Here is a 27288-nt window from a genome sequence, read left to right as displayed (position 1 = left end):
ATATCTATTCGCCACCCCCTAGTTCGAACATCAATTTGACACCCCCTAGTTTGAACATAATTTGGCGCCCCCTATTTGGAACATCAATCAATTTGGCGCCCCCTAATTCAAACATCGATTTGGATCCCCTTAGAAGGGCCCTGTCCAGGGAGGATTATTCTTTTGTTAGCCATACATGGAGCGGCTACAAGTTACATGCGCTCGCGCTTGACAATTTTGGCAGGGCTAGCTGGGAAAAAACTAAGATAACTCGCAACAGGGGTCTTGCGAGCGGGGTTGGGGGGCTTCTAAGCTGAACTTTTGTCATTTGGAGTATCTAGAAAACTGAAAATTAGGTCTGAAAAGGGTGTGATCAAAGCAGCACATCCTTGTACCACCAATACGTGTTGAGTGCCCCCGGGTATCCCCTTAAAGATTCCAAAAATATATAGCAGGAACTTCTAAATGTTTTTTGAACCAAAAGAACAGTGAAGTCAGTTTGCAATGTCTATGAATATATAACAAAGGATTAAACCAAATCTTATTTCTATAAAAAATACATCCATCTGGAACATGCATGACTGAAACAACATTACATTTCCTAACTGAATGCTCCAAATAGAAAGAACAATTCTATTATAGGGATCGAATCAGACTGCAGCAGATCTCGAAGGAATTTAGCTTCATCAGAGGTTTCACACCACTTGTGCATGCCTTTCATCTTATCTTAAGTTCTTTCTGCATAACAGATTACAAATACTCTGTCCTTTTCACTTTCATGTATCCAACTATTTTTTCTCTCACTCCCACTTCACCCTTCCCCCCTCACATCTTTATCTCTTCTTTTCTTTCTGCCATCTCTCAACATTGAGTGGCAATCATCACCATCCCTTTCACCCCTCTCTCCCACCCTTTTTTTTTCAAGTAATTAAACACTCCAAACTTAATAGTCTCCATTTACCCCATTGCTCCTCCCCCTAATTATCTTTAATGCTTCTATATGTGACTCTTCAACCACAAACGCAAACTTTTAAAAGTTTTGAAATGTTGATAATTATTTAATGCATAATTTATACTACATAATATAGATTCTCATTCTATACAAAATGCATTCATTTATAAACAAGATAATGTAACGGCCTCTCAAATGAATACAATATATATATATATATATATACTTGTAAACATTATATAATGTGGTAGCCAAAAAAAGCATATACGGTAGACTCTTAACTCTGTAATCGTCAGTCATTTTTCCCTTCAGTATTTTTTTTCTGTTCCTTCATTTCCTTCAAGTGTTAAGCATGTCAAATGTGTTAAACAAGTCAAGGTTTGTGTTTTTTTTTTTTTTGGGGGGGGGTGTTGGGGGAGGTCTCATCATGACAGTATATAGAACAAGAAAAACCCAGCACTATTTAATAGAGAAGGATGGAATACTTTGTGAAATGGCAGAGAAGTAAAATGAGATATATATCATATTTTCTTGGTGAAGATTCCTGATAATGTTCCACTTTAAACAATGAATTTGTCTTAATTCCATATCAGTCACAACTTTCAGCCACAATAGAAGTAGTAATACAGGTGAAAACCTCTACAAAATGTTTGGACGGATGAATTTGAGGTTCGTCATAGCTTATTATGTCATGATTGATCCTGCAAACCTGTGTGCCAAAGTCAAAATATGAGCATAGATAATTCAAAAGACCTTGGGGTAATATTCAGTCATTAAGACAATTTGACATTAACCATATCAAGAATATCCTATGTGAAGAAATATGCCATCTCCTCCTCCTCTTTGTTGGCCTTCTCCTTGGAACGATCAACTTTGCGCTTTGTTTGTGGGGGCTCTGAACGATAGACAAGTTTGCGACCAGTCTGGAACAAAATCAAGCAAGCAAATTATGGATTAATTCCTGTTGACTATCAACAAATGATGTATAAGTAGGGTAACACTTGAGGTATTTGTCATTGATATCTAAAAAAAAAATCAGGCATAAGAAATGTTATAAAATACAGGAGTCAATGGTTCTGATGACTTACGTTTCATGTCTTTTTTTCTTTCAAGTCTTGAATGGCTTTTGATATCAAATTTGCTAGGCCTGGGTACACAGTTGTGAAGTAATTCCTTACAAGTGTGAGACTAAGAAATACTAAAAAACTTGAATTTGTGCAGAATGTTAATTCTAATGTCTCTTCCAATCTTAGTTAATTAAGTGTAATTTTTTATCCCTGAACTAATTAATTGCATGTGTATGAGCAGAAAAGTGTACCCATAGATTTCATAAGAAAAGAAAAAGGAAAAATAATAAGCAAAACACACAAGAGAATGATATTTAATCTTTTTTTTACAGTAGAAGATTTTAAAATACCAAAAGGTGTATAAAGACCTAACATAAACATATTTCTTAATTTAGAGCAGAAATCTATGTTTAAATTAGCATGAGTAATGGTATCACACACAAAAAAGAATTTGACCGCAATTTATGATTAGGGTGACAAGCATGTCAATTTCCGGTGCACAATGCTGTCACTGGCCAATATCCAGACTCCCAGAGGGGCTAAACACACCCCATCCCCTGTAATATAATCTACATAGAAAGCTGGTCTTGTAATGTTTAAACAGTTAATAGAAAATAAAATATAATGGTCTACTTAGCTTCAACTTTTGCTCCATGAGAATTGTTGTTTTGCTTTCCACAATCCAGATATTATGAGTAACTTTATGAGCTACTTTATCAAATATCACCCTTTTCCCCAAAAGAAAAAAAATGTTAGTACAGAATCACCTGACGACACCTACCTTTTTCTTGGGATCTGCCTGTGCCCTCTCTAGGGCTCTCCTAACCCTCTCCTCTTGGTGGATCCTCTGAGCCTCCAACTTCTCCTCTCGAAGGCGAAGACGTCTCTCTTTCTCCTTGGCTTTCTCTGCAGCTTCGACCTTCTCTGGGGGCATGGTCTCGATGCTCTCAAAGAGTTCCTCCAGTTTGTTCTCTATGTTCGTCAACATCTGGAGAGTGCTGTTGTAACAATATCAATAGTATCATGTGTAACTGCTTATGTGCAGAGTGATATATCAACCAGGTGATTTGATATCTGCCCATTATTTGTCATAAACGCTAGTAAGAAATATGTTTCACCTTCTACATCAAATAATTCACTGTAATTTGATTATCTTTTTATTCATTTATGTGTTATTTTGTTTGTTAATCCACTAATTCTTTCTTTCATTCATTCATTTCATCTTCAAGGTAACCTTGTTCATGATAATGGCGATATTACATGCTGCTTTAATATACACATCCATTCCTTTTAAGATCAGAAATGGTATTACTTCTGTTTAAAATCAAAATTAGTAATACTTCTGTTTTAACATGCAATTTATTTTCTTTAAATAATAGTCACTCTAACAACTATCATCACAAAAGTTACAAGTAAGTTGATTTTCATGAATATTTGTCACTCTCTTCAAATAGAAAACCCAACATTTCTGTGATCTTACAGAATGATACAAGGCACCAAAATTGGGGACTGGCATGAGCCTGTCAGTATTATCATCTTCTGACAGTAATATTCTCTGCATGTACATTGTAAAATATTGTAGAACTAGGAGATTTTCTTTGTTGTTGTGTAGATACAGATGTCAAAGCAAAAAACACATACCTGATATTTGCTTCATTGTCACCAATACAATTGGCATAGACCTCTTCTACTTTGTTGTTTAATGTATCCAACATGGCTTCCTGTAATAAAAAGTTTTGTGAGAAATCATTAATGAACGTTGCATCGTGGCCTGTGTACTAAAAGGAATATGTATCAGAAATCATATTTAGTGTACAAAAATGATTTGCATTTCATACCTGTATCCAATTACTTTTATTGTCACAAGTTTCATAAACCCACCATTTTCACACATGGTGTTTGCTCATGAATTAGCATGATTAATTCATGATTGTATTTACATCATCTATTTAAGAAACTTAGTGAATTTTGAGCACAGTTCTTTACTAAGTGTAATAATGAATACAATATAAAGAGAAATACATTTTATGAAAAGGGGCTTTGACTACCCATTTGCTTATGCAAACAATAATCTTGTGCTTGTGTGTTATAATGTAACTTGGTGATATGTTGTTCTCCTACTTGAGATAAGTTAATCTAAAATCATACTGAAACAAAGCAAATAGGTGGTGTCTATGTAATTTGAGGAGGGGGGGGTCCTCTCACTTGAATATTATAGGGGTGTGTTCTATACACAATTAAGACCTCCTTTTTGATAGCCTCCTTTCTTTCTTCTTCCACTTTACCCCTTTTCACTCACTTCTTGAAAAAGCATGAGGGGGGGGGGGCTATTGCACCCCATCTCTGTTCGCATGTAGCACCATGCATCCCTACTTTAGCATACGATGTAATTTAGCAGCAAATTATCTCCCAAAAGTGGAACCTGATACTGTTATTTCCTGAAAAACTTTCTATTTAACAAAATAATTGTGGTTAAGCCACCATCACCTTTTTTTTTTAAATATCTTGAAGAATGCCACATAATAAGGAGATTACATGCTGAATTTAAACATAAAACCTGAAACCAAATGACTAAAAATATAGAATATAAAAAAAATGAAAATATATTTATACACCTGCAAAAATCCATAAAAATTAGGGTGCTAATATTGAATGAATAAAGGCCACCTCAAACCTTACGACTGTTAGCGATCCAATTTTGGGACAAATCGCATTTTGCTCATTTTCTAAAAATGTAAATGGAACATATCATTTTATTTGAGGTTGAAAATAATTGAAAGAATACTAATATAACCATTTTGAAAGATTCCAAGCCTTTATTTTGGAGTAAAGGCCAAATTAGTTTCAAATCGTAGCCAATCGTTCGACTGCTATGACGTCATTACAACTAGATATTAAATTTGCTTTTATTCTAAGAAGGGTGATAGCATAGTCATGGATTTGAGCATAGGTATTCATACGATGATTTAAAAACATTACACAGTAAGATATTCAGTCTCAATATTAGCATCAAATTCTACTACATTTCATTCTGAAATCGGGTCGCAGACCAATCGTAAGGTGTGCGGTCGCCTTTAATTGAACCAAAAAAGTGAGCCCCTCAGATATGACTGAAATGAAGAATGAATATAAAAACAAATTGCATGTATATAAAAGTCATGCCATTTCCATGCACTCAGAAAAGTTCGATCAAGTAGTGGCAGGACGGAATAATAAAACAATGACAGTGATGTTGGCTTGAATATATACATAAAAAACGGTTTCAAAAGGGGGCATTCCCGTACATTTGTAGTAAGGGGACCCGCTAATTTGATGACTCCCTTCTTTTCTGTTATCTCTAGATTCTACATATAACAAAAGTTCCATTCAGAAGCCGTCCCACCCCGCTCACAAGAACCCTGTTACAACATCTCTGTTCCCCAGACCTGCCAAAATTGTCCAGCGCGAGCCTTGAAAACTAAATCCGCAAAGCTAGCTGTATACCGGTACATGGCTTTACAATTCCCTTCACTCCGTCATGCCCATAGCCCACCGTACCTTCAGTACAGAGCCAGCCATAAAGCGATTGCGACTACAGGACTACAGTGTTGCCAATTACAAGTGTGCGAATGGTACAAATGAAACGTAGAACGTTACGCATGCTGCATGCACTACCCATTAGATTTTCAAGTCAACTTATGCAAGCTTAACATGTAAATCGTACGCTTACATATATGATCATATTATTATAAGTGGAATCAGATGTTGAATCTCAGTAATCATCTCAAGCTCATTTCTGAATTTAGAACATAGTGTAAAGCATTCCATCATGCATATGATACATTCTTTGAGAAGTTTATGCAAAGATTTTAAACACTAGAGCTGAAAAGACAAGATTCCATATAGAAATTCCCTTCTAACAGAAGCCAGCAAAGGAAGTGTGGGATTTATCAAGCAATCATAAAATCAGTATTTCATTCATGCAAAATCATGCTCACAAAAACAAAGAGGGGAGCTATCTTACAGAAAGAAGGTTTGCATTTTTGAATGACAGACAGGAGAACTCTTCTTAATAACAGTGTAAGAAAGCTTCTACAGCTTGGAAAAAACAATCCAGATTCAAAGATACTAAAACTGAATTATAGTAATTACAAGGCATATAAGGAAAAATCTAGTGCTCCTTAAGTAAAAGAAAATTCAAATAATGCAGTACGAAAGGGAATAAAAGCAGTTATTTTTTTACATGATAAAGAATTGCACACAGTCTCCCCTTAGACCACAAGAAATATAAGCAAATGGGACTAAGCTGGCCAATAAGGAATGAATGTCACATGCATGTCCAAAGTCCCAGGCTGTAAGAGAAGGATTTGATAGGACTTGTGGAATCTAAATCTCTTACGGTTGACGAAGGGGAATCTACAGATCGACCTGCTGACGATTTATTGGCTGCACTTGTAGATCCCTGTAAAAATTGTCACAACACACCTCTAAAAACAAACAAAGCTGCTGACCTTTAATTCAATACCCTTTGGTAAAAAAAAAAATCCATCAATGAACATTGTAAACAGCAAATACAACATCAAAAAAACAAACAGATTTTAGTGAAAACAAACAAAACACGAACATGATATTAAAAACGAATGTTTTTTTTTTGGGGGGGGTCTTTAATACCATGAATGTGCAAGATGTGTCTGTATGACTGCCTGTTTCTGTCTCTCATCTCCATTCCTGCCCTTCTCTTGGTAATCTTATCTTAAACGCCCATATTTAAACACATAAATGTGTTGGTACATAAATCTTGTTTTGTCTTGTTGTTTAGATCAGTCAACAACATCTACATTTACATACATTCATTACCAATACTGCTAAGATTTCTTACCTGATCTTCTGCCTTGAATTCACCAAAAGAAAACATTCTGAAAGCAAAGTGGTAAATATAACTCATTGCATTACACTGAGTTGTTACGTTCAATGCATAATGCATTCTTGGAAATAAAATACAATTGTGCATCATTTTACTATTATTTACATTTATTTGGCTATTTACCTGCTTTCGGTTTGCAACAACATATTATCACAAATTCTATCAAAGTCTTTAAATATGGCAAAGTAATTTCAAAACAAAGAATCTGTGAGAAATAGTTGGAAATAGATTAATCATTAAATCCATCTCTTAACAATAATATAACCCTCAATAATAGATGTAGTCTTTTCTTTGTTTTAGTTCAGCAATTTATAACACGTTACAAGGATGACTAAATGCATTGAAACATAGGGGCAAATCTCTTGTTCTATACACAAGTGTTACGAGTACCAAGTCTGTTCAAATTTTAATCCTGATGTAACAAGGTTCAAGCTCAAGTTTAGCAAAAATAATAATTATTCATTACAACATCATCATGTCTGAATTGCTATGATCTCAAGGAACTGATCATATTCAGCAGGGTATTCTTACTAATGTCTCCATGATCATAGACGGGATATATGGAAAAGGGTTTTCATCATGATCAAACTTACTTGGATTTGTGCTCTAGATCTTTGGCTTTCTCCTCTTCTCTATCAATGGCATGTTTTAACATGTCAATCTGCTGCTTAAGAATCTCTGTTTCACGGTCCCTGAAAACCAAAAAAATAACAAAAATAATGCCAATGATTACAATAGCTGTGTGATAACTGTAAAATAGTCTAGTTCTTGATATTCAGAGAAGGGGTATGAAAGTATGTTATTATGGAATATAACACCAATCTGGGTTAATAATACTTTTGAAGTAAACTGAAAGCAAATCAGCCTACGAGCTGCTATGATCAGTAAATAAATAAACCATACTATTACAACTACTACTACTACTACTACTACTACTACTACTACTACTACTACCATACTACTACTACTACTACTACTACTACATGAGTGTGGAAGTTGTCTGTACATCTATTAAACTCACATTCTTGTTTCTGTTGATGTGATGGTCTGTTTGATCTCCTCCAGGTTTTCTTCTGTTTCTTGACTGTTCTGAATCAAGGATAGGTTCTGTTCCTCCAAGTCAGCAAATATATCAAGAAGCTGTTGAGGGTCACTGAAGAACAACTCTGGCTCCTAACAATAACAAAAGCAAAGATAATGTTTAAAAAATCTTTAAACTTTGTTACAAGGCATAAGCGACGTCGTGTCTTGCCCACTCGTGAAAGTAATCAGAAATACATAGTGATTTGCAAGGGCACGCAACAGAATTGTATAAAAAGTTCATTGTAAAATAACTGGGATAGAATAATGTTTGTCATAGGAGTTTTGCACATAAGCTTTAATGTTGACAACAAAATGACCTTTGACCTTACCATGTGACCTCCAACTGCAGCATTACATGCTTGTCCCCACCATCCAAGTTTGGTTGAAAAGTGACTAACGGTTGCAGAGTTCTATGTTATAATGTTTGTGACGGACGGACGACATTTGGATCCCTAAGTCTTTTTTTTTTAAATAACAAGTTTTTCACAGCTCATCTACAATACGTTTTTTCTAAGAATTTTTTTCCTCCTGTAGAATTATTTCCCAAGGTTTAGCTACGCAAATTTAGATTATTGCTTATTTAAAGCTAAAAGTAACATTCTATTCCTGTAAAGGTATTAGTTGTAAAGGTTGTTGTTTGATATTAGTTAGGTTATGATAATATGGATTGCTACCTCATCGCTCTCATAGTCAGAGTCGTCATCTGCTGGTCGTGCTTCATCTTCACTCTTAGCTGGACTCTGAATCGTTGCTCTGGAAAAGCAAACAGAAGCAAACAAAATAAATGCTCAAAATGTCCAAATTTTGATACTCTACATCAGTATACATCTACAGAATGCCTAACATGCATTTAAACAAAGACTATTGCTAATTTAGAACTTTATCCTTTCACCCAAATCTTTAACAATAAAAAAGGGTTGATTTGAATTGTTTATCTCAATGAATTCAAATCTATCGCCAACAAATAGTGATATCAATCACAAAATCTCCAGATATAAACCATAAGATAAATGATCACAAATAATCAGCCAAAACAGTTGGTAAGTTAATATGCAAAATAAACTAGAGATAATCAAAATAAAATCATTAATCTCCAGCACCACACATACCTCTTAACAGCTGATCCTCTACTAGATGCCTTGCCCAGACCCTTTGACATACTGGACCTAGAATTTCTTCCTTCAGTACTTGCAGACGATACTGTATTCAGAAAGTGACAAGATTGAACCACTTCATTTCAAATTACTTTTAGTCTTGCACATGTCAAAATTCAAAGAGGAAAAAATAATGAATTTCTCAAATTTGTATGTACATATAGTATACAACTCAAGGCCATATAGAGACTGTCTAGCAGTAATGTCACATGATTTTTTTTTTTTTTTTTTTAGGCCTAGAATATGAATGTCTATGCAGAAAAATCGCGGACAGAGTATGAAACAGGCAAGCATGTACATGTACTTTATAAGCTGAATATTTTGAAGAGATTTATTTGTAAACATTTTGCATCATACTAACAGCAAAATAAAAAAAATATTTACTCTCTGACATACTTGTACAAAGTGGATTACAATGTGATAAAAGTGCAAAACTATACTCCTGTGAAATTCCAGCCTCAAGCCAACATTGTGGAATATTGTTTGCACTTAAATCCTGAAAACAAATTCATTTGTGTTCTTAGTGTAATACCAAAAGTTTCTTTTAATTAGTTGTGCAATTAAAGCAAACTGCTGGGATTCAGTTTTGTCAAAACTGTGCTCAGGTTAAAGAGATGTAGACTTTGAAAACAATATAGGCAATTCTATCACTGAGAGATAACAAGCTCCTGCTACAAGTTACTGAACTTAAATCAAAATGTGTGAATGATTAGCTAACTGAGAGACAGGTTGTCATGGAATAAGAACATGCCATTGATAACAAAATTGATTCAGATTATATCACCCTATTCACCTTTCTTTCTGCTTGCTGATGTGAGCTTTTCACGATCTTTATTCTTCAGTTTCCTCTTCTCCATCCTCTGCGTTCTATTTTCTTCTTTCCATTCTGCGGGTGTGAGAGAATCTAAAAACTTCTTGTAGAGTTGGTAGTCTTTCAGCAGCACCTCATTCTTTGAAATTTCACTAAACAAAACCCCCAAAAAGATGAAAAATAGGAATGTCAGATATCAAAAACGTAAGAGAAACATGCAATACAATAATGAGAATAATACCGATACACTACAGTGAGCAGAGGCCCATCCTTCTCTTCACTGATCAACTATCTTGTAATAATTTCAATATACATGTAAGAAACCCATTCTCAGTTACTGTAATTGAAAATTATACATCTGAAGGGCAATTTGGTCATTAAAGAGCAAATAGATAGGTTAATGAAGTCAGCATTTATCAAAATAGAACAGATTTTTTAAGGACATGAGCCACAAGTGTCTGGATTACAAGCCTGTTTGTGCAAAATGTCTTTTTTTTACTTGGATAACTGTCTTTGAGGAATTGTAAATAATGCAGCATTGACACAGTATCTAAAGAATGAATAAAGAATTAAAGGGTGATTGCTTTCTCACCTTATGTGCTGATTAGGCAAGTACACTACAATACTATATAATTTATTTATGTATTTAACTAATTCCATTGTATGTCATTTTTGTTTTTATTTTGAAGAGGTTTATAATGCATGGGTATTCTGACATAGTTGCAATGTATTCCAAAGCACTAGCAAAGTCAGAAAGTTTCCAACTACAAATTAAAGCTGAAGAAAAATTGCATCTGACAGAAGGTAGAATTGTGCCCAATATTGTAGATGTATAAATATGTGTAATAAGTATCATTATTTATTCCATAAGTCAGAAAAGCAAAGTAACCTAAGCAACTTACCCTCTGATACGTCCAATCTCTTCATTGATTTTCCTGATTTCTTGCACCTTTTCCATCTTGGCCTTTGTTTCTGCTTCAGCTCTATAAATATTCAAAATTCACATAAATTTTTAAGATGAAATTTGTGTGCAGTTTAAGTAAAGCTACCAGGCTGTTTAGGAGAGCAGTTTTAGGTAAATTCAACTTGAATAACCCCCAAACGGCTAGAAGCAGCTTTCCTCTTCACCTGCACCAGTCTGAAAGAAATATCAAGCTAAACCCTACCTTTACTCATAACATGTAATATACAGCCCTCACTACTCTACCTTCTTTTTTTTTTGGGGGGGTCCCTTAGTTTTGTTTTACGTTAATAAAAAAAATCATTGGACTGTGACATAAATAAACAAATTTGAATATTTTTTTGAATAATCTGAGTACTTACTAACTGTCCAACATACCTTTACATTATACCTCATCAATTCACATGCGTTGGATGTATACCAGCAAATTACAATTTACATTATATTTTGAATATTCTACTTTATGCATGAGGGGAAAATAAAATATAGATTACACCGATTGTTTGGAGTATTTTTCACAGAATTAATGCACTGATTGAAAATTCAGATTCAACTTAAAAGGAGCAGAACAGGTACTTCAAGCTCACATTTTGATTGCCTCTACAGAGTTCTTGTCATTCTCCTTGAGGAATTCATCAAACATGGCTGCATCCTCCTCCAGGTATTGCTCAGCCAGCTCTAGCTTCCTCTCCTCTGCTGATGCAATCTCTTCCAGCTTGCGCATCTCATCTCGCTTCACGCCCAGGGAATATTGAACCAGAAACATCTCTCGCTTCTTGGCAATGTAGTCTGGAAGGCTCTCTTTCTCAACATGTCTGTCTGTTAACAATGAGAGTAAAATTAGAGAAAATGAGAGTATATATCTATCCTCTATCAATAAACATAATTCCATAGACTAAACAGTTTTTTATGAATACAATGAGAAATATAACTTCTTACATTATAACATAATCATCATATCAACAACTGACTTGTTTGTGATAACTTTAGGACTGTTACTTGTTTGCTCTTATGTTCTCTGAACTGTAATTATTTTATTTGAAACCTTGTTTGATTTTTTTGTTAAGTACTAATAGATCTCAAAATGCTTAATTCATCTCTTTGAATTTCAATGATAAAAAAATAGAAAATATGTCATAGCTCACAGATTTATGTATGATTATGTGAACTACAGTATGTCAAATTTGTTGTAAGACAAAAAAGGGTACAGGTCAAAATGCAGAAAAATGTAGACTGTATCTTTAATTTTATTCCTCATTTTGAAAGGAATTCTGGTTTCATGGTCAAGAAAATTATAGTATTTATTATCAAACCACATTTAGATCGCTTGAGAGCTAAATATAATGAAGGAAAAACCACCATGGAGTTACATGTAGTGTGGTTTTGCTTTTTTTAACAGCTAATAAGTGATAGAAATTTATCAATACAGATTCAGTGAAAATCTATCAAAGAATGACAAAACTTTTATCTTTGGAATTACTTATTCAGGAAGCTGTCCATACGTCACAAAATCAAAACTTGAAAGAAATAATTACCCAGTATTTATTCATTGTTTCATGAAACCGAGAGGACTTACTTTAAACCCTGATTTAACCAAGTGCATCATTGTTATTTCTGATAAGTACCTCTTGTGACAGCAATAGTAAATGATGGGTCATCCTTAACAGCCAGTGCCTTCTCATCTCCTGCTTCATCATCTTCTTCAGCATCAAGTTCATCCAAAGGCCTTCTCATAGAGGCCCTCAAGGCATTAACACGAGATGTGTATGTTGTCTTCTCGTGGACTTTGAGTCCCCTTTGCTTGATTCTTTCCTGTTTACAGAGAAAAAAAAATGAAAGACCATAACCAATAGAGCCAGAGCAGATGTGATTAACCAAATGAACACATTATTTGATTTTAATATAAACCCTACCCAAAAGCATTAAACTAAATTCCTACAACAAATACAGCAACTTATAAAGCATTCTCAGCAATGGAAATAGACTCAACAAATCAATAGTAAAGCATTGGCCCATTTTGGGTGTTTTAAAAAGCACATTTGCTCTAACTAAAGTGCTGAAAGATTGAAAACAACCACATGGAGCCCTACTTCTTAGTGTTTACACTTCTTAAGTATACCTTTCTTTACAACTTTGCAAATTTTGGTGAAAATGACATGGGTTTTTAATAAAGTGCGTTATGTATTGTACTTCTCAAATTTATTATAGAAATGTCAAATTACCATTATTCAGATTGCTTTTTTTGTCATCTTTCACACCATTTTTTAAGACTGTCGGTGCTGCTCGACATAAAAATAGCAAACAAATAGCACTACAAATAAATTCTACATCTGAAGTTTACAATTGTGAACTTTACTGTGAAATTTGATGAAATTTTGACGGATTCAGACTGAGCAACAAAAGTTTACACTCAATGTAGTGATCTTGTGAGGTCTAAACTGAATGCCAACTTCCAATTGCGTGAAGCTCCATAGCAAAAAATCAAGCACATGAACCCATGTTAATTTTTGCATATTTGGAATAGTCAGGGGCTAAAGTAACTATATGCAAAATTTTGTGAAAATAACATGGATTTCACTTTAACTATGGCGTCCTTAAGTTGAGAAAAGGAATATTCATTTCTCTCCAACAGCTGAAAGAATGAATGACTTACTGCTTTCTTTCTCTGCCTTTCCTTGTCTCGTAACATGAATATATCATTATCAGCAGGCATGGTGAATGGATTGAAGTCGGCTGGCATTTCTTCATCTTCTGCGGTATCAATGTACAATCAATATAATAAATGAAAGTATTACACAGAGGGAAATGATGATCCACATTAGTTTTAACAAATCGAGTAATAACTCAAGTGCAATCTCATAAACAGTGGTGGACCGTGACCCGGAGGAGACAATGATTGGAGGAGCACTGTATTGTTTCTGAACAATGCTGTGCTCCTCCAATGCTTTGTCTCCTCCGGGTCACGGTCTGCCACTGCTCATAAAAAAGAACCTTTGACTTATCAGGCAAGACATTTGAACATGAACAAAAATACAACAGTAATAAGGAAAATGTAAATCCACTATATATATAAAAGCATATAAAGTAAAAATCAATTTTAAAAATATCAACATAACAATTATGCAACATAGCACTTAATACAAATGTTTCAAAGCACTGCATACTATTCCCCAGCTATAGCATGGCTACCCTGATAGGGCACATTGAGCATTCAAGGAATTCGTTCCCACCAGGTACCCATTTACTACACCTGGGTGGAGAGTAACAAATGTAGATAAATGCTTTGCATGTGAGTGCCGAGGTGGGATTTGAACTCTGGACCTTGTGGTTCAAAGTCCAAAGACTTATCAACTGAGCCACAACCCCTCTAACGTTACTTGAGTATATATTATAGAATAATAAAACTCATTAAAACACTTAAAGAAATGTTGAAAGAAATGAAAGAGTATTCAGCTACACAAAATAAAGAAATAAATTTGGTTGTAAATAAAAATTTTTAATTACCTGTTATTACTGAATTTTGGGAAGCCGATTTGATGGATTGTGGGAAGGTCACTCTTCCGGATTGTCGAGAAACAATATCTTGTCCTGCAAAACATTTAAGACAGATTATATCAAAATTATCTCAGACATATTTTATAATCATATTCAAATATTTGATAATTAAAGGTTTTGATTCTGTTGAACATCACTTTGATCAAGTGATCAAAATGTAATTACAAACTTTTGCATTTGACATCATCATGGCCCTCCCTCAGAAGGAAATAAGTGTAAATGGAGTTGTCAAGAATGCGTCAGCTGCAGATCACCAGCGCATGCAAGGCAATAGATTCAGCCTCTAAGATGGCGGCATGATGACATTAATGCATAAGGTCTATTGTTGATATCCCATACTCAAAGGTACACGGTCTATTTTTCAAAATACAAATTTCAATCAATTTACTTTCACTTCGTAATATATGTTGTTCATTCCATGTGATTTATGATAGTCGTAAATAAACTCACAAGTCTCCTTAAATTCAATAAAATACTTATTTTTAAAAATCTCAGCTATATGACCGTCCTGGACCTAAATGACCCTGACTTCAAGCCAAGGACTCAAATTCTACTCACATATTTGGTGAAACTTGATAACATATGTCCAAGTTTTATGAACAAGAATTCTATAACTTACAATAACAAAGTTAAAGTTCATAAATCAAAAATAATGTTTAACCTTGATTTGTGACCTGAAATTCATGCTAAATAATTGGCAACATTTGACTACCTATGTCCAGATTTCATTAGATAAACCCTTAAATACTTTCAAAGCTATGAGTTTGATGCTGAAAAGCAGTTCCTACTACGACTCTATTTTGCAATGTGGATAACAAGACAAAATATAAGAGATGAAATCAATAAATAATGCCACTCTAAATCCTTGAACATCATGCCTGATGTGGATATTACTAATAAAACTTACTAGATTTTTTCTCACCAGAGTTTGGTGACTGTGAAGGTGATGGAGACCTTGCTGGGGATCCGGATCCAGACATGATGGCAGTTTCTTCAATTGGTCTATAATGCAAGAGAAACTATAACAGGATCAACAATAGATACACTTAATAATTACAGTAGTTTGACTTAATGCTTAAAAGCCCCTGCATTAAAACCTGTGACATTTACTAAACTGAATTATCACCTTCTCTGCCAGGACTTTCCTCAACCTCGCTGACGTACTGTCCGTGGACCGAGAAGTGTCCAGAGTCTGTGCATACAAGAGCACTTTGCAGTCACACAGCTCAGAATATGCAGACAGTGCACAAAAATGAAAAGAACTTGCACTTGTCTTCCAACATCATTCTACTTAGATAATACATTTATCCCTGTTGCCCACAATGAAGAAGCAAACTCATTTTATATTTTTGAATAGATTTGTCTTTCTGTTGATGCCCACAACCAATTATTATGGCAAAGCTGAAAAAGTTGACTTGACCTTGTCTGTGATGTCCTACTGTAATTTTGAAACATTGATATTTTTTTTTACTTTAAGATAAAATGATATGTTTTCGAGATGAAAGCAAAAAGCTGAATTCACATGACGATTGTATTTTAATACCAAATTTAGACTATATTGTACACCGCAATGCATCTTGAACTCGCCCCACAAAAAATGGTTTTGCTACGCTTTTTCAATTTTTATTCGGTTTAACATACTTTTATTGTCATGAAATCAATCAATATACAGCTAAATATATAAAAAATAATATATGAAATAATATATAACGTAACACAAATGGGGCAAGTTCGAGATACATGGCAACATGAGATAGCCAGCTGGTAAATGTTCACATCCGGACAATAGTAGCGCTTTAGCCCCCTTTTTGATCCCATGCATGATCCTTTGCGTGAAGCTACATATATTTGCGATAAAATCTAGACTCTTCTAGACACAAGAATAAAATAAAATCTAGACAAAAAGTACAAGTTTGTCTGGCCATGTCAAATGTAGCCTGGAGCTCTGGATCGGACACTCAAGAGTTCATTACATGCTGCCGTGCACAGGGAAAATCAAGGTACCATGCATGCAACTCTCTCTCTGAGCTGATCCTTCCACTTTTTTTGAGATTCCTGGAGTCCAGGTGAAACACTTTCATGGTATTGCACAAATTAGATACTTTGAGAAAATCTTAAATCTAATAAAATCGTTCCATTTCACTTTAATTGATATAAAGTCTTTTTTGTAACTTTTTTTTTACTTGACATTTTAAGAAAAAATATTTCTCCTCACTGTTGACGTTGGTGCTTCAGACTTTTGTGCAGACCAATATTCGACTAAAATTAAAATTATTATTCAACAAATAATAAAATTTGGAACTTGATTATAAATATTATAAATAATTATTATTACAATGATTATTGCATTGTACGTAGGTTCAATAAGCGATGTTACAAAATGCTGTTTTGGAGAACAATTTATACATGTAGATAAAAATTATCATTCAACAAATAATAAAATTTGGAACTTGATAAATAATTATTATTACAATGATTCTTTATACAGTAATCAAGTTTTAAATTTTATTATTTGTTAAATAATAATTTTTTATCTACATGAATAAATTGATCTTCAAAACAGCATTTTGTAAACATCGCTTATTGAACCCACGTACATGTACATGATCATGAAGCAGTTCAAGGGTCAAGATTATTTTACATGTATGTATGTGAGGTGTACTATTGTTATGTGATGATGTCACATACTCAGTATCATATCAATACATAATCAATATTTAATCAATACTTCTACAGGAAGTATAACAGGAAATCATATGTTCACCAACTCCAAGTTTCTGAAGGAAGTATTACTCATTCTGTTTTGAAGAACAATTTATACATGTAGATAAAAATTATTATTCAACAAATAATAAAATTTGGAACTTGATTATAAATATTATGAAGAATTATTATTACAATGATTATTTATACAGTAGTCAAGTTTTAAATTTTAAAACAAACTCTGCAGTAGATTTGATTACTCTATTCTACTTTTTCTAGCTATTTTTTTTTTGTAATATCAAACGATAGTCAAGAATACATGTTTCATAAATAATTATCTCAATCATGATTTTATTCAGAGTAGGCCTATGAACCGAGCTGTGTTTTCTTTTTCTCTCCACAGTCATTACACACTTTGCAGTCACAGCTGCACAGCTCAAAATACGCACAGACAGTGCACGAAATGAAACAAAAATGCACTAGTTTTCATAAAATCTGTGGTAATTCTTGCAGCTATAGACAGCACATCTATCTCTGCCACCCATGATTAAGAAGAAAAGTGATGTTAGACTCTGGAACAAATATGACGAGGTGTTTATTGGAAGTTTAAAAAATGTTGGCTGCGGGCGCCGATCGTATTTTGATATACTACCGGTAGTATGGAAATCGTAGACTTTACTGTCGGCTGCTTGAGGTCGCATGTCGCATCCGGACAATAGCGGCGCTATTGCTCCCTTTGCGATCCCATGATTCTTTGCGTGCAGGGTGACCAGATGTCCCGTATTTCCCGGGATCGTCCCGTATTTTCCCCCTGTGTCCCGGCGTCCCGACAAACCCTTCCCGGGACGCCTATTTGTGACGTATTTCAGAATATTGAACAAAGTATAATTAAAACATAGAAAAGTGAAGAATATTCATCAAATAACCAACAGATGACCAAGCAGAGATAACAATAAAATCGATAACTGTTAACTTTTGCAAGTTCTACGGTGATTTTCTTTCTACCCAATACATTTGCAAACAAACTGGCCTCCTGCCTGTGTGTGGCAGGCTACTATAGCTAAGCATGTTGGATCGGAGCAGATTCTCAATAGTGCAAACAAATCTCACATGATAAACAGTTCTTCCACCAATATAATCACAAAATCGGCAGGAAATTTGTATGATTATATTATGGCTTCTCAGATTACTGATAAGGTGATGAAATCGGAGGAGAAAATTATTGAGTTTTCATAACTAGATCTAGTTCCTAGTTGTTTCAGTTTTCGTTTTGAGTCTTGTGATAGGTGCGAACTTTGCCTGTGTGTGATGCTGTGAAGTTTGACATTGTTTTATTTTGAATTCTATTCATTTCTAAAACATTTTAGTGTTTTTAAAATTTTTTTAAATATATTTAAAAACCCAAAATATATCATTATAGATTTTTATTAGATTGGATTTTTTTGTTTGCTTGAAGTTTGAACTTTTTCCTTTTTTTTCTATCCTTCTTTTTTCATCCTTCTATCCTTCCTGCTTGCAAATTATTGTTCCATTTATCTTCTTTTCCAATCTTTCTTATCTTTTTCTGATCATCTCTCTCTGTTCATTTGTCTTTCCTTCTTTTTTTTAAGTTCCTTGTTAATTTTTATTTCCTTCATTCTTTTTCCTTAAACTTTTCTTTGCTTCCTTCTCCGCCTTCCTCCCCTTTTTCTTTTTGTTCTTTCTCTCCTTCCATCTTCTCTCTTTTTTCATTCTCTTATCTCTTCATTCTTTCCTCCCTCTCTGTAATTCATCCTTTCTTTCTCTCATTCTTTATTTGATTTTCCCTTCCAATTCTTTTCCCTTATTCTTTCTTTCCTCCCCTCCTGATTTATTCTGTCTTTCATTGTTTCTTTCAAAGAACGAAGGAAACATATTTTTTCCTTCATTCTTGAATTCTTTCTTCCTCTTTTTTTGACTTTCATTTTTTTAATTTCTTTCCTTTATTTTTTCCCCACACATTGATTCCCTTTATTCATTTCAAAGAATGATGGAAACCTTTTTTTTATATACTTCTTTTATTCTTTCTTTAATCATTTTCTTATTCTTTCTTTTTTTTCTCTTGTTTCCTTAATTTTCTTTACTTTATTTTCCCCTTCATTTTTTTCTTTCCTCTCAATTAAATTAAGGTACGATAATATGCCAGTGGCAGACTGTACCAGACTGGAAGAAGAAGCAATCTCTTTTCTTTCTTTCCTTGCTTCATTCTTTCATTCACCCTCACTTCCTTTTGACTTTCTATTTTTTTTTTGCAAGTCTAACACTGACTGTGTAGCCTTATTTGCTGATTTTTAAAATTCTTATTATGACCTGGCTCGGTCGATCCGCTCGTGCAGCATGCTTTGTCGATTGTCCCGTATTTAATTTTGTGAAATCTAGTCACCCTGTTTGCGTGAACCTATTTGCGCGGGCCCGGCAGCGGAACAGGCCGGTGAAGGGTCGGCTGAGCTCTCGCTCACTATCCACCGCCTCTGGCCTTTGATCACCGCATGATGTAGTAAACGCAAATTCTTACTCATACTAAAGTTAGTTTAATCGCTTTATAGTTGGCCAAAGCTTTAAAAAAAATCTCACGACACAAGGATCCAGAGTAAATAGAGATATTCATCAATCTTACCAATTATAAAATACAATCCTTGTGATAGAGTTTGATTTGGGGTCGAACATCAGAAGATATGGTCTTTCCTTTAATTCACTAATTAGGGCACGGCGTCATAGCAACACTGTGCAGTTTATTGACGTAGGGGGCCGGCTGCATGAATTGCATGTCTTGGAAATAAAACTGGGCCCTGTTGCATAAAAGTTTATGTATTGATTTATGTCATGATTTATGTCACGATTTATGTCATATAGCATAAATCATGACATAAACACAAATATTGACATAAATCCGTTGCATAAAGCTTTATGTCTTAAATCACGACATAAAATCATGACATAAATCCATTTGAATGACATAAATTTATGTCGTGATTAAAATCAAGACATAAACGGCGGCTTTCTGCAATAAGTGACTTAAGGGTAATTTTACGATCATTTTCTATAATTATGCCCTCTGTAATTTGATGATATTTTGAGTTTTACTTGGACTTTCGAAATAATTTTTGTGTCATTGGATAGCATATGATGTATTCTTTCAATATTTGAAAAACGAACAATCATAAATCTTTCCCTTATTTTTATAAGCAAAACTAGGCCTAAGCATAATAGTTAGTGTTTACTTCGTTGACGATAGGACATTTTCCGAGGAATGATGACATAATTTATATCAACGCCACATATTTTTCAAGCACCACCCCTACCTCCCAAAATGATGATAATAACTCTGACTTTCAGTCTAGAATCGCCCCTTTTGTGCTTAATTCAAATGTGATTAAAAAAGAAATTTGGTACATACATTGGGTGATTTCAAGTCCAGTGTTGGCGTTGGTATTGGAATTTGAATTGCTTCCCGTAGGTTTAAAATCTATTTTGTGTGTCAGAAATCATGTTGCCATGGTAACGGCATATTATATGACATAAAATTGGTAAAAAAAACTTTCAGATTTAATTACTAGATCAATTTTCAACCAATTCTCATGAAATTTGGTTTACATATTGAGTTTGAGGTGAAGATGTGAGAGACACATATTTTGTGTGTGTCGGAAATCATGTTGCCATGGTTACCACATACTATTTGCCCTAAATTAGGTAAAAATATATTGGTTCCTGCTTCTTGGTTATAGTTTAAACCAATTCTCAATGGGGGAATTTCTTCAAGAAAATGTTTGACATGAAAAAAAAAACAAATAAAGAAGCCTAAATAAAAAAGAAGAGACGGGGTTTAATCCGTGCCAAAAACTGGCCATTAGAGATGGGGCGATGGGGGGGGGGGGGTCCACTTTAGAATGTGCTCACTTATTGCCCAAATTCCAAGAGGAGTGCACATGAGGGGCCACTACTCATCACGGCTTTGTGCCTTAATTGGGACACGTTCATACCACCTGTATCCCTTAATCCATACCTCAGTCACCAATCATTTATATTTATTCATCTTTGAGCACCTGGCCATTTTCTTTCTATCTCTCTCTCATCAAATGTAACCCCCCCAAAAAAAAATGCTTTATCCTTTTATCGCTTGCATTATCTCCCTCCCTCCGAGATTAGGCCACTATCATTCACGAAATTTATCTAACCAATTCTCTATACATCTCTCTATCTCTGTTAATGACTCCTTCACATTTAAACTTTTTCATTTCCCTTCTCCCATTCTAATTCACCTCGCCCCCGCTTTCTCACTATTACTTATACAGTGTAATCTTTGCATCTCTACATAGATCTATCTCATTTTCATTTCTCGCCCTCAATCAATTACTTTCCAAATTTGACAATTCATGGGACAATATTTAGAGTTTATAAAAATAATCCTACAATTTTCTACAAATATTAATTACTATTTTTAGTAGGGAAACAAGTGTGTTCTGAGGGGCAAATCATATTTTGACCAGACCCACCCCCCCCCCCCCCGATTCAATAAAAGCAACAAAGAGATGAAGCAAAAAGAATGACATTTTATGTAAATTTATTACTTTAAAAATAAATACACACTAGAAATTTGTGAAACAATTTTATCTTGTCACCTGTCCTATGACTTTATAAACATGATTAAAAGTGGAACATGGATTTAAATAAAATGTATTTTTCATATCATTATATATTACATTATTAATAGATATTTCCACTTAAAAGAGATGAAGATTTCTGTAATATCATGAAGAGGAACTCACAGTGTTGTAATTTATTCTTCTCCTTTTTCACCCCTCTTCTTTTTCTTCTTCTCTTCATCCCCTCTTCTTTTTCTTCTTCTCTTCCTCCCCTCTTCTTTTTCTTCTTCTCTTCCTCCTTCTTGGTTGTCTTCTTTTCTACCTATTGTTCATTTGTATTATTATGACCTATCATCATTAACATTATAATAATTTCATGATAATCATAAAATATATCCACAATGTCAATATAATGATTATTATCTTTGAAAAAATGAAAATTAGTACTTTTCTTAATTTCAAATTTTTAAACCGTTTTTAGGATACTGAGGTTGAACAGTAATGTAATTTAGTTCCCTTGCCAGGTGCTACCAGGTCCATGACGTCACCTCTTCAACAGTCTTGAGTCTTGAACAATCTGAAATAAGAAGAATCAGTGAAAACAACTTTAGCAACTCAACTTGATAACAGTAAAGTGTTCACATACATTTACATGTATGATGTATCTCTAAAAGATTATGAAAGAGCCTTTTGAGATTGCAATCACAGACATAATTGAAAAAAATATAGAATGTTAAATAAAACTTGGGTAAATAGCTTTCGAATATCATTTTTATATACTTATAATTAAAGTCAGAATATATTTAATTTCAATCAAGTCATTTGTGAAAATTTTCATATGTGGTGTTACTTGAAAATGAAAATATACCCTTCTACTACTACTATTTATTCTTAAATGCACTTAAATTGCGTTTATGCTTGTAAGCTCTCATTGTTAGCCTCTTTGTTGAGATTCTAATAAAAATATAAATCAACTGAATCTGAATCTCTTGCAAAAGTTAAGTGGAAAATAATTGTTACAATAGTATGGATCCAATAGCCTTCCTAGATTTTGTTTTCACTTTGACGAGTTGCATTGTTGTTGCTCTTACATATTTTTGTGAATGCATTCCATAATAATATCATTAATTGAAATATTAAGAGGGCTCAGTTGCCAATTGAAACTTGAATTTCTATAAAAAAATCACGAGATTGATATTATCCATTTTTGTGAGTAAAATTAAGATGTATTTATTACAAGATGTGGATGAATTTTAAGAGATTCATATTTGAAAATTACTAGAACAGGACATCACATTTGAAACTGCTCTTAAGAATAATAAATTAGACAAGAATAAATATTACCGTACAGTAGTATACTTGTATTTACAAGTAGAATGTTCAATAAACACAACTTTATATAATGACTCACCTTCATACTAGAAGCTTGACCCCCTGATCCAAAGAGAAATTTCTTATTCAATCGCAGACAGTGGTAGAGTGTCTGGACTTCCCTCTCCTTCCAGTTGCTGTGCCCCTTTCTCTCTTTACCTCTTCTCACCGTTTGTGTGGGTCACCTGTTAAAAAGTGAATACCAAATTTTTCATATAGTAACAGATGAGAATGAATTCATATTTACATTTTGTATAAACAACAACAACTGAAGTCCCTTCTTTAAAAAATATATTTTTATCATTACAGATTTTGTCAAATATATTTGACAGGGGTGTTGGTACAGTTATACAGAATATTTTATTTTAAGGCAAATGAGGTCTAGTCTTTCAAACTTGAATTTGAACCTTACGGGTTGGTACAATAAGGGGTGCTAATGAGAGCAATTATACCCATTTGTGCACCTTTATGGGTGTATCATAAGTTATATTAATCATCATATAGGGCGCAGATTTGAACCATATAATAGAGGTTAAAAATTTGAACATCTTTAATCTTTAAGTATTATGCACCTTAAAAGGTTGAATGTTGCCCCTTTTATTGAGCAAACGAACTTTATGGGTGCAAACAATAACAAAGCAACTTTTTTTAACCTTTTATCACTTACTAAGGAAAGTACAAGTGATTCATTTAGGCTTCATTTTTTTATGTTAGAAAAATGATTTACACACTCAATGTATGAATGCTTCTAGTGAAGATAGGTTTTGATAAGTAATTGTAGGCCCTATAATTCTATTATTCATACAATTAGGGATTTTCTTTACTTCAAATTGCCAGTTTTTGTTTTCTAAAAAAAGCACCCCTCTAGTAACTGATCTAAAAGAAATCCTCTTTACAGTAAATAGGTAAAAGGAATAGAATATACTATGAGGAGTTCTTAATAACAGTCATCAAGAGAATTTCATTTGTCATGGTTATTTTTATTCACAGATCAGAAACCAAATCCTGTAGTTACCAGTAACTGAAATGCCTTTTCTCCAAGCATATTATTTGTGCACTGATTTGAAAATTAATAGAAATTAATCCATCATAGATGTACATTAATATCTTTATTAGATATTAACATACAACATAGTCATCAGTTTTTCGTGAAGTTACATGTCTTTTCAGTTCAGTGTTTAACTTAATTAGTTCAGTGTGTAATTCTCCCCCCCCCCTTCTTTACCTTCCTGTTCAGTAGTCTCCATTCTTCATTAACACAGAGGGTGACCCAGGATTTTCTAAATTATTTTATCACCTTTATTACACACCAATCACTTTGTTGTTTTTTTTCTGAACGAAGAGGGAACCCCCCCCCCCCTCGCTGCTAGGGTCTTATACTCTACACATGTTATTGAAGTGCACATCTACCAACTAATAAATCATCTAGGCCTCTACTCCTGGCACTAGAAACTAATATCATATTAGAGCTAGACACCCTATTCCATAGCTCTATCAAAAACCCAGGGGGCTCCATCACCGTAGCGTCGGCAGCGGAGGACTCGTCTCCCAAAGGTCTAAGTTATAACCTACACATATACTAGATTGTATTTGAATTTTGATGTCAGAGTTAAAAAGTCAGGCTAAAGATTAGACATAGAATAGATCTAAAGTAACTTTTGTAGTTCTAGTAGATCTATAATGTTACTTGTTTCATATAAATGATATATAGGCCCCACAAATGATTAGTTTGCTAATGATGTAAACACAATTTTGGGGCCCTGAGCTAGATCTATTCTAGATCTCTTGTATTGCTAAACTAGATTAGGTCTCGATTTTGATCTATTAATAAAAATATGAATGGAAGGAGCCCCAGCCAGACTCAGTCCAGGGGCAGGGCTGCACTACCTCATTCACTGGCCAGGACCAAGGCCCAAACCAGGGTAGGCCTAGACTAGAGTCTAAACTAAATTGTAGGGCCAGCTCAGCTCACCTAAGTAACTAAGACAAGTTTAACTTAGATTTTTTTAGAGCTAGACTAAGTCTAAATTAGACCCTAGACTTGATCTAGTCCTAGATAGAAAACTAGATAACAATAGATCTAGACTAGCACTTAATAAAGGGGCCAAGCTTTTACTTGCTAGGGCCTGGCCCTGCATTGACACTGACAGTGACATGCCTAAATTTAAGGTTTTTTTTTTTTAATCTCCGAACATAGGCTCAGCACAACTAATTATTTAGGCCTGGGCTAGGCCCTCACGGTGAGTGACAGAGCTATTTTGTATAGACTCTAGAGTGTCTAGTCTAATCTTAGACAGTTCGGCTCTAAGTCTAACGTTAGACTAGGCCTAACGAGTAATGTTAACATAGGCCTAGATGTAGATCTTTCCAGGAAAGGAAGAACAGTGATGCTCTTAAAAAACCTTTAATTTCAAATCAATGAATGAAAATGTCCAATAAAATGTCGTGAAGATTAATTAAAACTGTTTTCTGTCAGTGTTCATCCCATGAATTATTTGTGTTTATCCGACGCCGAACCTTAAAATCAATGTTCAATGTCGTGAAGATTATTTAACACTGTTCTGTTGTTGTTGATTCCATGCATTATTTGTCTTTGTCAGACGCCGGAACCTCCGGCTAGCACTGCCGGCGTTGTACGGCTAAGAGCAGCCGGAGAGTATCCGAGCAATCATTACAAAAAATTGACGGCGATAATGATTTATTTAAAACATCTCCTCATACTTAGAAACTTTTAATTTTGGTCAGAACGTGAGATATATCTATCATCTACGATATACAACAATGAAAATTTGATACATACCAAAATAGGCCTCTATCCCGTCCAAATAGAAAGCCGAAGACCCTTTTTCGCAAGAGCTTCCTGCGGCTGAAAAATGACAACTTATGCCAAGTTTATGTCAACAGGCTCGTTCATGACTATTCAGTTTATGTAATGATGATTAAATCGCGTCATAAGCTAAAACAATACATAAATATTTTTATGCAACGAAATTTATGTCAACGGCATAAGCTATGCATGATTTTATGTCATGATCGAAATTTATGTCATTATGACATAAATTTTTATGCAACAGGGCCCTGTAGGTATATTACACGTAGGGGAAGGCGGGGTAAGTTGAGCCACCAGCCCGCACCAGCCCCAGACCAATAATGAATGAGTCAGACATTGTGGTGGTGTCATGTATTGATGACCCATAGCATAACCCCTAACCATGTTAATAGCTATATGCCCTAACCCAACCACATTGTTTCCAACTTTGAAACAAAAGGTAGTTTTTTAGAGGGAAAAATATGAATTTCAGCCAAAAAAGTAAAAAAGAGTGTGAAATAGATAAGTGCTTTATAAACACGTACACACGTCTTTAAATATAATAAAGACATGATAACAACATTATTAGTCCAGGTATGGATCTTCATTCTTGTCATAGTCTTTTTTACGATGGATGCATTATGGATACAAAATTATCACACTAAGTTCGGACTGGGGTAATTTGAGCAAATAGCATGGGGCAAGTTGAGCCATGGTAATTCCTATGGTAATGTATATTAAAAAACAAACAAACCATAAAAATCAATTGAAATGCAGGCTGAAAGGAGCAAATTTACATGTCTGCTCCTTTCCTTTTACAGGATGTTAGTATTTAGGCCCTATAGAGAACTAGCAAGTGAAAAGACTTTAAACAAAAAATTGACGTGCTGGTTCTCCCAGGCGCGTACGCAGGATTTTTGAAAGGGGGTGGGGGTTTTCGAGCTGATTTTTTTTTTAATCTCCCGCCCAGTCTCTAAAAAGTGATGAGCGGGGGGGGGGGGGGAGGTGATGATTTTTTTCTTTTTTTCAGCGCTGCAAATAAGACAATAACATTTAAGTGGGGATGGGGTATGTAACAGTGCGGTCATGACCCGCGAGCGAGCAGAAATGTTCTCGTTTTTGCGTTGAAAACATAACCTTTTTGTCAATAGTTTGTTGGTATCATAGTCGATGCTACATGTCCTTCGGATCGTAGCACTCATGATATGGCCTTGATCAGAACACTAGAAACTTGAGAAATGTCATGAATAATTACGAGCGAGCGGAGCGAGCGAGCCGAAATGTTTGCGTTTTTCCGTCAAAACATACAATTCTTCTCAATAGCTTGTTGGTAATGATT

The 27288-nt window shown here is 34.4% G+C and overlaps 1 protein-coding gene and 1 long non-coding RNA gene across 4 annotated transcripts; both read right to left on the bottom strand.

Moving 5' to 3' along the window:
* Positions 1–1021: 1021 nt before the first annotated feature.
* Positions 1022–19911, bottom strand: LOC121410831 (cilia- and flagella-associated protein 100-like). 3 transcript variants are annotated; one of them, XM_041603147.1, is made up of 17 exons: positions 19804–19911; positions 15388–15467; positions 14415–14498; positions 13564–13661; positions 12536–12722; positions 11498–11729; positions 10852–10932; positions 9932–10101; positions 9094–9184; positions 8659–8737; positions 7923–8074; positions 7495–7593; positions 6857–6893; positions 6377–6439; positions 3640–3719; positions 2780–2996; positions 1022–1854 (listed from the first exon to the last, which is right to left on the bottom strand). In XM_041603147.1, the coding sequence occupies exons 2-17, from the start codon at positions 15443–15445 to the stop codon at positions 1741–1743; spliced, it is 1842 nt and encodes a 613-aa protein (XP_041459081.1). In that variant the 5' UTR covers positions 15446–15467; positions 19804–19911; the 3' UTR covers positions 1022–1740. The 3 variants fall into 3 exon arrangements, with proteins under 3 accessions (XP_041459081.1, XP_041459080.1, XP_041459082.1); XM_041603146.1 differs by having other exon boundaries at positions 15373–15467; positions 19804–19910; XM_041603148.1 differs by lacking the exon at positions 6377–6439 and having other exon boundaries at positions 15373–15467; positions 19804–19910.
* Positions 19912–22273: 2362 nt separating this feature from the next.
* On the bottom strand, positions 22274–26223 carry LOC121410830. Its single transcript, XR_005969381.1, has 3 exons — positions 25941–26223; positions 23181–23325; positions 22274–22346 (listed from the first exon to the last, which is right to left on the bottom strand). It is a non-coding gene; the product is annotated as an uncharacterized LOC121410830 (long non-coding RNA).
* Positions 26224–27288: the final 1065 nt, after the last annotated feature.

Source organism: Lytechinus variegatus, chromosome 3, assembly GCF_018143015.1.
Source record: "Lytechinus variegatus isolate NC3 chromosome 3, Lvar_3.0, whole genome shotgun sequence".
NCBI classification, from domain to species: Eukaryota; Metazoa; Echinodermata; class Echinoidea; order Temnopleuroida; family Toxopneustidae; genus Lytechinus; species Lytechinus variegatus.
Note: the sequence above shows the minus strand (reverse complement) of the source record. Positions and strands in the feature narration are given on the sequence as shown.